We start from the raw sequence: 13,063 nt of genomic DNA on the forward strand, positions 1-13,063 counted from the left end.
TTACCACTATCCATTTATCACTATCAAATTTAAGCCTATTCTAGCTACTGGTTAAGAATAGAAAATTACCATGATAATGTTTTCAGATACAGTATTCCACTTGGATTATTTGTCTTATTATATGTTTCTGCAAATTGTCTATCGGTTTTGGTCTACCCAAAAGGATGCAAGACCTTGAAGGTCGAATTTCTGAAATTTTATGTGAATTGTCAATGAGTATTGTTCGTGCCAATCCGGAAATAAAAGAAATCGAAAAGTCCATGAAGACCTAGTGTTATTGCATGACCCAAAGGCATCGCCTACCTATGTGTATTTGAACATGATGAATCAAAAATAGAATAAGTTAGGCGTATTGAAATGGTATATGATTTTTATAACCAAAATTGTGTATTTATATTAAATTTTAAGCAAAAATCCCTTAATGGGAAGCTTTTTTCTCAACTGTAGTGGAACTAGGATTTTTATGATAATGGCTTGATAAATTTCAATTGGATCAATGCCATTTTTATTAGAATGTAATTTTGATCTGTTCACAATGCTAAGCAGTGTTCACACTAAATCAATTATTACGCGCAATGAAAGGTCACACCTACCACAGGAAGATCACATGACCACAATGGGATAACGGCAAATAATTGCCCAGATGAGAACTATTCATCTATTAAATCACATCTATTAAGTGATTGCATCACGTTCGAACACAAAATCGAAAGATAAGTTTAAAACAAGCATCCTTATCATTGCCTGTACAAGATACCTTTAACAACGCTTTTCAAGGAAAGGCCCGGAAACTGCCCTGCACCAAGAAAGATATCCTGATACGTGAAATTACTTATAAACTATAATGTCGTCGTACGATCATCCACAGACTACTGAAAATGAAGTATGGACGTAGTCATAGTGTAGTTTATGTGTATTTTATGGCACAAAAGCCCTTTTTGGCTAAGCTGTGCCACACTCATGGTATTAAAATATTTATATCAATTTATAATAAAATCGAAACATAGGAGGATACAGGGTGAAAGTCAAAGAATGTCATCTACAAGAAAGGATACGCACCTGAAGTGGCTTTCTTTCAGAAATCGTATTGCAAGATCTGCTGAGTGAACCGGAATCGCGATATCGAATTTAGTTAGTATTGCAGCCAGCAATAAACCATTAGAACACTAAAATCTAAATTTTGTTTAAGAGCATATCTCTGCTTAGTATTCCGCGGAGTTCATTTCAGAGCATATATTGATTTAGAATTTCTTACCTGGATAAAAATCTCTCAACTGAAATATTGCGTTGTAATCATATTTAATAGGTAAAATCGCATCTTCATTGGCAATAGATCACCGAAAGCAGATAAGGTTAAATAAATCTCGTAATATGCAGTATTTCAGCCTGAGACAGAGAGAGGCCTTTCAGGTTTTTCCTACTGTGTATAATTGTCAAATGATCTGGGGTTCCATTATAGAAGTCAGCATTTTGCATTTTCTAGCCAAGATTTTTAACGACGAAGAAAATATTCTAAAATTTTTGCTCTTTCGTACTTTTGATAGCCAATTCGGTACATTGCAGCATTTCATCTTTTAGGACAATTCTGCATCTGCCATGGAATTTAAAAAGGTAAGCCATATTTCAAAGAATTTTGCTTTTTTATTGTTTCTATTTCAATACATCTTTGCATACTCAGATTTTAAAAGTTTGTACGCGATTATTTGTTTAAGTTAATGAATATGGGCCCAAGGTGAATGACAGTTATCTCTCACAATCTGATAACAGCCTTGATTTGAACCCTATTGCCTTTCGGTTTAAAAAAAAAAAATGTTAGTCACCAGTAGTTGTAGTTGCAATTTTTTATAATACATGTGCGGCTTCATTAAATCTTTTGCCCCTTGAACCGCGAATTTATTTAAACTCCTTTATTAGATTACTGGATTTATTTTCACATTTATTATTTCCGCCCTAACGGAGCGTAAAGCGTATCTGAAATATATTAAGCGCATTCTAGAGATTTTTTTTTCATTAAAGTTAATCGAAATTTTGATTTCATTACAGATTTAAATATCGAAAATTCTGGTATTCAGAGCAGGAATCTCGCACATCATTTTAATACAAAAACTCAAATCATTATTATGTAGTATACTTAGATATTGCAATTTGCATCAAGAATATTACCTTAAGAATATGCATGTACTAATAAGACAGCAATACACAGCAAGATTCGTTCAAAATCTTTTTTTGTTGTTAATTGTAGGAACGGATGCAAAACAGATGTTTGGAATGATTTTGATCTACTTTTCACACGAATTATGAAATTTTTCTTGTTTACAACTTACATTTATAAATCGTAATGTAATGGTTTCAAGTAATCATGTTAAAAAATAATTTCGATTGAAAATGAAAGATTTTTAATGAAACTCACAAATATGAAAAAAAGTCTGGAGTGGTGTGTTTTTATTGTCCACTATTGGATCACCCGCGTACATGCCATATGAATACGACAACTCAAAAACGCAGCAAAGTAGACGTATGAATTTTAAGACGCGGATTTAACACTAAAATCAATATCTAATTTTGGGCTAAATAGAACGACAGGAATGGGTGCTGTACTCTCACTATAGATTTTCTATTTTGTTTAGTGTACATGTTTTAACTTAAAATGCTCGCATTGACAAATATTTTAGAAATATATATGAAAGATTAAAGCAAAATACTATAGTTGGCTTTATTAAACTTCTGACAAAATTATTGGTCATTATAACTGTTAATGCATATGTTCTCTTTTTAAAGCAAGGCTACCAACAGGTGACATCTGCGAAGTGGAAAAGAAATAACGTCCCACGAAACAAAAAATAATCACCAATGAGTTTAGTTTAGTTATATTAACGTCCCGTTTTAAAGCGACTCTAGGGCTATTTTGGGACGGACCTCGTCATTTTGAACCGTGGTCAGATGACGAGGACGACACCTGAGCTGGCACCCCCCTCTCCACACCACATCACATCACATCAGCGGGAGGACGTTTGGCCCGGACGTTGAACGTGAACCAGACCCACTTACAAGATGGTTTTTCGGTGGAATCGGGTCTCGAACCTGAAACCCCCCGATTCCGAAGCCGAGACCATACCACCAGGCCAGCGCGGCCTTAATCGCCAATGAGATTTCACCAATTTTAGAAACAATCAATAATTATCGGTATCTTAAAACTCATTGTCATAAAAATTGATAGTATTCAATCTGTATGGGGATAGGAGAATATACTTTAAATTTTTCCATTTTTTTTCAAAATAATTAGTAATTAATTCATTAGAGAATTAATCTTTTTAATGAAATATTTGGATGAAACAGACAGCTCTAATGAAACTTAATTTTAATTCACTAAAAGGGCGTCAAAGACATAACATGGCTAGTTTAAATCTACACATCAGATGCTAAAACTGACTACCAAATTTCATTTATTCAATTTGTTGTTTTGAAAAAAAAATCGCATTTAAATACATGAACAACTGCATATTGATAGAAAGCTATACCTCGACAGATTTGGTTCTAAGTTTGAAAAATTTTTACTTCAGTTGCTCAAATTGCATGCCGAATTTCATTCACTTAAGTTGATGCCCCTTTTAGCTATCGCATATAGATTTCGTTCCAGATTTATAGAAATCTATAAATTTGGTCTAAGACCACATGCTGAATTTTATCTTTCAAACTCGAAGCATTTTTCAGTTACCATGTTCACAGACCGACATAATGACAAAAATGTGTTTTTTGGACTAGGGAGGTCTGAATCCTAAAGATTCTTTAAAGTCTCGAATTCGAATTTGTTCATGATTACAATATTTTCTCTTTGTAAACTTCGCATACGAGAAAGTAATCAGTAGTAGGGATCTTCCTGAAACTCCCTCACAGATTCTCTAATAATGATGTTATACCTGCCGACCCACATAGAAAATTGCAGAAGTTCATGAACGTCACAAAGTGCTCATATTTTTATTTTCAGAACACTACTGTACATACGAGCGCTCTGTGCCCTCTTAATGCCGTGAGGAAACCCTAGTATGCGGTATTAATCGCATGACATTGGAATAATAGTTACAATAGAGTATATTGTAGTGAGCTTATAAGCCAGATAACAACTTCCGGACTGGAGTGTACACTTTTGTCTAGTGGTCTTGTTACTCGGCTGCAAACCCCAACGTTGCGAGTTCGGTCCTCGCCAATCATCCACAATATGAATATACAACATCTTGCGAATAATTGCTGGGATGCTAATACGTACTAAACAAAACCTTATAATTATTTTAGACATCTTTTCCCTGACCGATTAAATCAGAAATTTCACACCGAACAGCAATTGTAGTCCTTTGTTTACCATATTTTCTTTATTTAGATTATTGCATTTTTGAGTTCCCGCCATTGCTTGCATGAGAAAGTACAGATTGACAAACAGTTAACTCTTTTACAGACGTTCAAACTCTGATAAGGATCTACAATATAAATGATAAGAATTTCATCTGACTCAGATGACATGTTTTTGAACTATCGCATTTATATCTATGCAAAAATAAGACGGTCAACAACTGGATGAATTTGGTCCTAAAATTTGATACATGTGTACATTTTGAATGTAGATTTTGTGTACCAAATTTTTATCTATCTTGGCGTCTTTGTTTTTTATATATTTTGTATTCAGACAGAAAGATTACCTCTGAATGGATTTAGTCCAAAATTTATAAAAAAAATCTACAAATTTGATGCAAAGACTATAATACATACCACAAAAGAGTTTTTGGGTTATCGTGTTCACAGGCAGACAGATATTATTCCAAAAACGTATTTTTTAACTCGGAAAAGACTGAAACGTGGAGTCATCTACTTCTCAGGGTCATTTTTTTATTGTTTTACAATACTTTATCTATGTGTACTTCGTACACGAAAAAATAAAAAAGTTCTATCTTAAATGTTAAGTTTAGTTTAGCTATATTAACGTCCCGGTGTAAAGCAGCACTAGGGCTATTTTGGGACGGACCTCGTCATTTTGAACCGTGGTCAGGTGATGAGGACGACACCTGAGCTGGTGCCTCTCTCTCCACACCACACCACACCAGCGGGAGGACGTTTGGCCATGACGGATTGAACGTGCAACGGATCCCCCCACACGATGGAATACACGATTCGGTGGAATCGAGTCTCGAACCTGAAACCCTACGGTTCTCGAGCCGATATCTTACCACCAGGCCACCGCGGCCCCTTAAAAGCTGAGAAAATGCTACATGAGCATATTGAGATGAATAATCTTTTTCTCGTGGATAAAGAAATAATCTTTTGCCTGTCTTCTAGAGCTGTCTTTCTTAATCTGATCTCGTAAATTTACCATTTTTTCATCTAGTTATTGAATAGAAAAAAAAAATTGATATTTTGAATCCTTGTTGGATACTTTTGATGTTAATGCTGTTCATTAATATGGGGTGAAATTTCTCAAGAAACACTTTTGATTCGCACGTGAAAAGCAAGAGATTTCATAATCTTAACAGGAGAAAAATAAAGCTTGGAAAAGATGAAATCCCTGCTTGTTGTGATTCCTTGAAAATTCAAGAGCTTTTAATATTTATTTTGCACTATCTTAAGATTTTTGGAGATGATTTCAAACGTTGATCTTTTGAATTTTTTTTATATTATTCAGGAGAAATGATTTGTGGAATTTCTTTTATTGCCAATCGAATTATTCCAAACAGAATTTTTTTTCTCATAAAATAACGTTGTTTCTATCTCTTTTTCCTTAATTGTGATCAAATTCAACAGAAATTGAAAAAATAAAACGAGTTTTAAAAAGGGCTGAAGCTAAATTTATCCAAAAAAAATCCTCTCTAAACGATTACAATCTGCCTTCTTCATATTTGGAAAAGTAATAAGAATCTCGTGGAGAGTAAACATTTCGGTGCGACATTATAACCGCAGTTCATATCCTGATTTACTGAAACCGTCACATCCTTTACAAAAGTCCCAGACAAATATATCGTATCAAAAATCAAGGTTTCCTTTCTGGTTGACACAATCTATTCAACTCTTTACTCAATGAATTAAGATCCTCGATAATTATACTATTTTATTGCGGAAAAATTTCTATTATTCGATATTTTAGAGTTCTTGAGACTACTGAACTTCTTCGCTTGTTTAAACTCAATTCATAACCAGTGGAATTGGTCTTCCCAAAACTTTCTCGTATATTCTCTAATAAAGACGTTATCCTAGAGAACTTACAGGGCACTAGCAAACAAATTAATCTTTGGCCAGAAGTTGGTACTTTTACTGAATCGAATACTGTGATCCTTGACGATTTTTGGCAATTAAAAAGTTCTAGTATTCGAATACTTTTAACAATGGCATTCGGTTATAAGTATTCGAATACTCGAATTTGTATTTTAGACGCATTTCTTCTACCCGATTGAAAGCAAAATTTGTCACAAAATTACAATTGTAGTCTCAAAACCATACGCTAAATTTGTTATATTTAAGTCATTGGGCTGCTAAGTTATTGTGTTTACGTATCTCTTAGATAGCAGACAAACAACCTTTTGATGGATTTGGTTCTACATTTTAGATGTTAAATTTGTGCATTATATGTTATTCATCTATTTCTCTTCGTTTTGTAACTATTTTGCTAACTGATATTCGAACAATATGAAGACAGACAGACTTTTCTGAATGGATTTCGTTCAAGGCTAGACAGAAATCGACAAATGAATTTTAAAGTCTGTATACCAAATTTCATCCGAGTAGTTCAAAGTGGTTTTGAACTATCGTAATCGTAAAGAGATAGACATACGCAATACCTCAAATGTGTTTTTCAAGTCAGGGAGATCTGGAACAGGGAGATTTGTCAAAATCTCGTGTTCGAACTTTTTAACGATTACAAAATTTTTCCTATATTTTGTATACGATAAAGTAATAAAAAAAGTGAAATTACAATATAAAGAAATTTAGAAGATATATGAATCAGATATTTGCATTTTTGATAGCACTGTTAATATTATTAAAAATGTTTCTCTTAGAAAAGTTCATGTACACAGTGAAGAGAATATATATATATATATATATATATATATATACATATATATAAAATTATGCGTCTTCAATGCCTTGCAATTTGAAATAATCCTGGGCATGAAAATATATATAAACGATTTAACTGGAATTAAACATAACTAATATCCCCAGCGAACCAGTTGGTAGCCAAAGGGGAAAATCTATACTACTATTATAAATGTGAAAGTTTGGATGGATGGATGGATGTTTGTTAGTCAATCACGCCAGAACGACTGAACAGAATTGGATGAAATTTAGCACAGAGATAGATTATAGTCTGGAATAGGACATAGGCTACTATTTATTCCATTTAATTGAGTGGTTAATTGTTTATTAATTAAAAATTAACTTTCCCGCCAAATGAGTAAAGCTTCAGGTTTTTTTTTTTCTTTTCCACGCCAATGAGATTAGGCTTAACATGATTTTGACTATTATTTCAAACGATTCTGTTTATTTTCTTAGTGTTCGATACATATAAAATGAAACATTGCTAATGAATCGATCTTTCGGATGAAGTACTTTTGAATTAAAATAAAACATAATAAAGGAAATTAAAAATTTATAATCTATATTGCGTTACCAGAACTGGAGTAGAAAATTCATACATTTGTGTTGCCCCAATTGGCGTTGAAAATTCAAGCATGCACAAGAGAAATAAAAGATAAAGCCATTGATGTTATAAATTCCAATCTATATCCACGCGTATGAAGTCGCGGGTAAAAGCTAGTCATAGAATATATGGTATTTACTTAATGCTTGAAGGAATCGCTATTGTAAAAATGATTTAAATAAGAAACATTCTGAGGTATGGCTTAATTTTTATTTTCTCGTATATGAAAAACGAAAGTAATGCAATAGAGGAAAAATTCTAGAGATTTCAATTATAAATATTAATATTTAATATACTTATATACTTCAATATACTAAAAAATGCTCTTTTTATATTGTCTTAATCACCGCGTATACTATAATTCAAAAATGTAATGAATCAAATACAGTTTGACACGATATATATCAGTCGTCTTTGGCGACCAACTGGTTCCAGAGGAGTTAAAAACAATTTGAAATTATATCTTTCTCTTTCTGTACATCTAATAATTTAAAAACTAAACAAGATGGAGAAATAAAATTTGGTGTATGACCTTTGCTCTAAAATTAAAGTCTGATATCAAGTTTTGAACGAAATCTGATAAAAGTAAATCTGTCTTTCTGATTGAACAAATACATGTAAGCTCGATGATTCAAATCCACTATTGCCTAGATGATAAATTCTACAATAAATCCCAAAATTTTGCAGGCATATCAAATTATGGGTGCAGTTAATAGACAGAAATAGTCAATTAATGGAAAGTGAGGCTTTCCTGAATTCGAAGCTTTTTACATTCTCGCACGCGAAGTAAAAAGTATTGCAATCGACAAAAAATTCGAACTCGAGTTTTTGACGAATCTCGCTTTTCATATCTGCCACAGTTCGAAAAATAAATATTTGATATTTTGTCTGTCTATCTGTGAACACAATAAATCAAAAACACATTGAACTAAAAGGAGGAAATTTGATACAAGAACTTTACACTGTATTTGTAGATTTCCTTTAAATTTTGAGTGAAATTCATTCAAAGGAAACCTCTCTCCGGGAATTAAAGAACTGGCTAACACGATAACCAAAAAATGAAGGGAGGTAGATGCATAAAATTTAGTGCATAGATTTGACATCTAAAATGTCAATATTAATCGAATTTGGAAGAAGGAAAGGTACAGAAATGAAAGTACAAACCATCTGTCTGTCTGTACATTCATAATCATGTAAACGTAATAACTTATATATATAAATTTTTGTGGCTATAATTGTAGTTCTACTCAAATTTTGGCTGCCAAAAATGCCTCTGAAATAGAACATTGATTTTTGATATTATTTACCGAATGCCAAAGATTAATTCCCCAAAACATGGTGTGATGGTCTTCCCGAAGTTTTCTTGCAAGCTCTCCAATTAATGTCTTTCTAAAACTTCATCGCAGACACTCTTTAATAAAATGTCATGATAGAGAATGTCTTGCATGGCATTGACGTACAATAATTACGAAATATTAACTTTTGACATGAATTTGGCGTTTTTACCGAATCTAGTGTCATCCTTGGCGAGTTATTTGGCGATTAATCCCTGGCATGCGGTTAATAGATCCGAAAATCGAATTTGTGTTTTAAACATGTTTCTCAATGGACTGACACAAAAATTTGAAGCATAACTTCACTACTAATCGTCCAAATTTGATGTATTCAAGTCATTATCTTTACGTGTTTCTGAAAGTGCTAATCGGCAAACAGTCAGCTCGCAGTTGGATTTGGTACAAAATATGAATATATCTGATTTATGAATTTAGCACAAAATATAGCTTCGTTTTGCACTTATATTTAGAGAGATGGACTTTCCCCGAGCAGATTTTTATCAAAATTTGACAGCAATCTAAGAATTTGGTGTAAAGACCTATTTAAATTTTCAACCATCTAAAACAAAACGTTTTTTAGCTATCTTTGTCACAAATGGACATTTTCTAAAATTGTGTTTTTTGAAGTAGGGAGGGGGTCTAGAATGTGGATCGTCGAAATCTTGAATTTGACGATTACTATACTTTCTCTATACAGCGTATACAAGAAAATAAAAACCTACGACTTAATTAAATGAAATATGGCATGTAGTCCTGTCTTCATCGTTCTGAATATGTATCATATTTTGAATCCAATCTTTGGAAAGGATCCAAAATCTATATTCAGTTGTTGCAGGATTTTTTTCATTACATTGTGAAGCTCGAATTAGGTTATATTTTCTTAGTATCGAAAAAAAAGAAAGGGAGACGATTATTTCTTGTATATTATTATACTTATTTAGGAGTGTTGCGCTATTCTTTTGAATCAAATACAAAAGAATCTATTCATTTACATGGTCATTGAAAACAGGTATCTGAAAAATTATTATATTAGCAGAAAATTTGCTTGGCCAACTGTCAACATTGAATAATTTTTTTTTTCAATTTAACTCTCGTGGACATGTATGTACTTGTATTTATTTTCATTGAGTTCATTGTGAAGCAAAATATCATAAATGCTCTGGTGTTTATTTTCTAAATTCAGTTCAACGTAATAATAAATCGTCTGTCTATTTTTGCAGCTCACTAAAATTTTATTACGCACTGACATCATTTGATATCACATAAAAATCGTTTTCTTTTGATAATAATTTTCAAAATTATCATTGAAAAGCTATAAAATTGCGAAACGAAACGTCATTGTCAAACCGTGGATGAAAAAGCTAATTTGGCTGTTTTTCTGATTTAAGTAATAAAATTTTAAAACATTTGATTGACCAATTTCTAATTAGAATTAAGTCGTCACAATAGATTGTAAACTGCATTTTAAAGTGGAATATTAGTTATGAAGTTGAATTTTCATTCCTTCCTTTTTCAATAATTTTGTTCTATAAATGCTTCTTTTAAAATTTATAAATATTTAAATTTACATTATATTAAAAGATGATTTTGTTGTAGATAAATACCTATTTAGACTATATAAAAATTTATTTTAAGAACATTCTTAATTTGGAATATATGTTCCGAATGAAAACATTTTTAGAAAATCGGAAAATTTTGACAACTAGATAAAAGAAAACATTTTTATAAGGACAGGGTTTAAAACTTTTACATAATCAATTTTTATGATTTTAGTCAAAACAGCCCAATTATCTTTACATAACTCAATAATAGAAGAAAGACACCCGATAAAAATAATTTCAACAATGCAATTTATCATTACCATTTTATTTATTTTCGCTTTCGTTGTCTTTTACAGTAGTTGTTTTTCATTGGTGAATATTGAATCTTTGAATTCGTTGGGTTCAAATGATATGGACAGCATTCAGTATTAAAACTTCAGAATTGCGTGGATTGTGTTTTTAAGAATACAAATTATTTTATTTCTTTAAAGTTCATGCTTAATTCCTTAGAAGTTATTTTTCTAAATTTTATAGAGATATTTAATATAAATGTCTTATTAAACATTTTATTAAAAAGTTTATTAATGCTGATTTTTTTGACACCCTAAAATTATTATAAGTAAGTTTTTTTTTAAAAATTTAACTATAAAAAAAGTGTAAAACTTCCTTTCAAAATTTATAAAAGACAATATAAAATATAATGTTTGAAATTTCATAAATATAAAATATAATGTTTGAAATTTCATAAATATAAAATATAATGTTTGAAATTTCATAAATATAAAATATAATGTTTGAAATTTCATAAATATAAAATATAATGTTTGAAATTTCATAAATATAAAATATAATGTTTGAAATTTCATAAATATAAAATATAATGTTTGAAATTTCATAAATATAAAATATAATGTTTGAAATTTCATAAATATAAAATATAATGTTTGAAATTTCATAAATATAAAATATAATGTTTGAAATTTCATAAATATAAAATATAATGTTTGAAATTTCATAAATATATAATATAATGTTTGAAATTTCATAAATATAAAATATAATATTTGAAATTTCATAAATATAAAATATAATATTTGAAATTTCATAAATATAAAATATAATATTTGAAATTTCATAAATATAAAATATAATGTTTAATAAATAATAGTGACAATATAGAAAATTTAAAACACTGCTAAATATATCAAAGTATCATATTTTAGATATGTCATTAAATAATTTTAAATACAATAAATATTTAATCAATTTTTGGAAATAATTTACAAATTACCTCAAATGAGTTTACTTCAAATTTTTAAAAATTTTATTAATAATATTTATTCATTTAATATTTGAGTAATCTTTAGGAGCAGTTCACGCGAAACGGAAAATAAAAATTTATTCAATAAAACTAGACAGTTTAATAAATGCGTAACCATTCTTTAAACAAAATTTTCAGCCTTGATGGTCAATAATAATGACAGACAAAATCAAAACATAACCTTGAATGTAATGGCTGAGTACACACGCGAGTTTCACATGATCACGACACTATGTACGTGAAAAATGCATCATCTGTATTTGCTTTCAAAAATACGACAGAAAAATATCCTTACCTCATTTTTCCTGTGCCTCCAAGAAAGCCGACATTTCTGGACGAACACTACTGACACAATCCTTCCGCCGAATACGAACACAATTTTTCATTCGTTCAGAAAACTCATCTCTGTTCTCTTGGGTGTAGGTACTTCTACTCTACCTACGAAAAGAACTTTCACAAATAAACACGATTCCTTTTGTGTCTTTCTGAGTCAGAAATCAACCTCTATTCTTCTTCAAAACGGAGAAACTCCCTAAAACTTTCATTATGCACAAACACAAGATGAAATAATAAAAATAAAATAAAAATGGTGAGAGAAGTGCCAGATCTTCCGAAGGAAACAGAAGAATCATTAATTTGTGTAATACCGTGACGTCAGTGGAAAATATTACCGTTTAGAATGAATAGAAGACGCAGACGATATAGCTGCCTTTTTATTTCTCTTTTCTGTGGCAGCTGTGTGTATAGACTTTTCCCTGTTACAGCTGCTGGAATGGATTTAGCATAAAATATCAAGGGAAAGGAAGTTAAAATTGAATGTCAAGAGCGCGTGTATACAATTTTTGTGTTCCAAAGAAACATTCGAGACGGCATAGATGTCTTTCTGAGCAAAATTTTCCTGTTCACGCACACATATTAGTAAGAAGTTGTGACGTAATCATCAGTATGGTGAAAGGGAGGGGAGGAAATATATTATTATGGAGGATGCCTAAGGCGAATCCTATTAGATACTTTATTTAATGATTCGTTTAATCCGAATGGTCGTCTGATCAATTTCAATGAATGACCACCATTTTTAAGTATTTTATGACCAGTTAAATATTAAAATAGCTTTATTCAGAGGTCATGTTCAACGAACCTCTCTTTGACAGACTACAATCCGAAAGAATGAGGAAAAACGCCATAT

At 31.0% G+C, this 13,063-nt stretch overlaps 1 protein-coding gene across 1 annotated transcript in view; it reads right to left on the minus strand.

The window, feature by feature from the left end:
* LOC129974954 (uncharacterized) overlaps positions 1–12,496 on the minus strand; it is a 215,544-nt gene extending 203,048 nt beyond the window's left edge. Inside the window, exon 1 of the mRNA XM_056087772.1 lies at positions 12,173–12,496. Coding sequence (XP_055943747.1) covers positions 12,173–12,177 — 5 coding nt within the window. The 5' untranslated portion in view covers positions 12,178–12,496. The remainder of the gene's footprint in view (positions 1–12,172) is intronic.
* Between the last annotated feature and the right edge of the window lie 567 nt (positions 12,497–13,063).

The sequence above is a fragment of the Argiope bruennichi genome, chromosome 7 (genome assembly GCF_947563725.1).
Source record: "Argiope bruennichi chromosome 7, qqArgBrue1.1, whole genome shotgun sequence".
In the NCBI taxonomy this organism is placed as follows: Eukaryota; Metazoa; Arthropoda; class Arachnida; order Araneae; family Araneidae; genus Argiope; species Argiope bruennichi.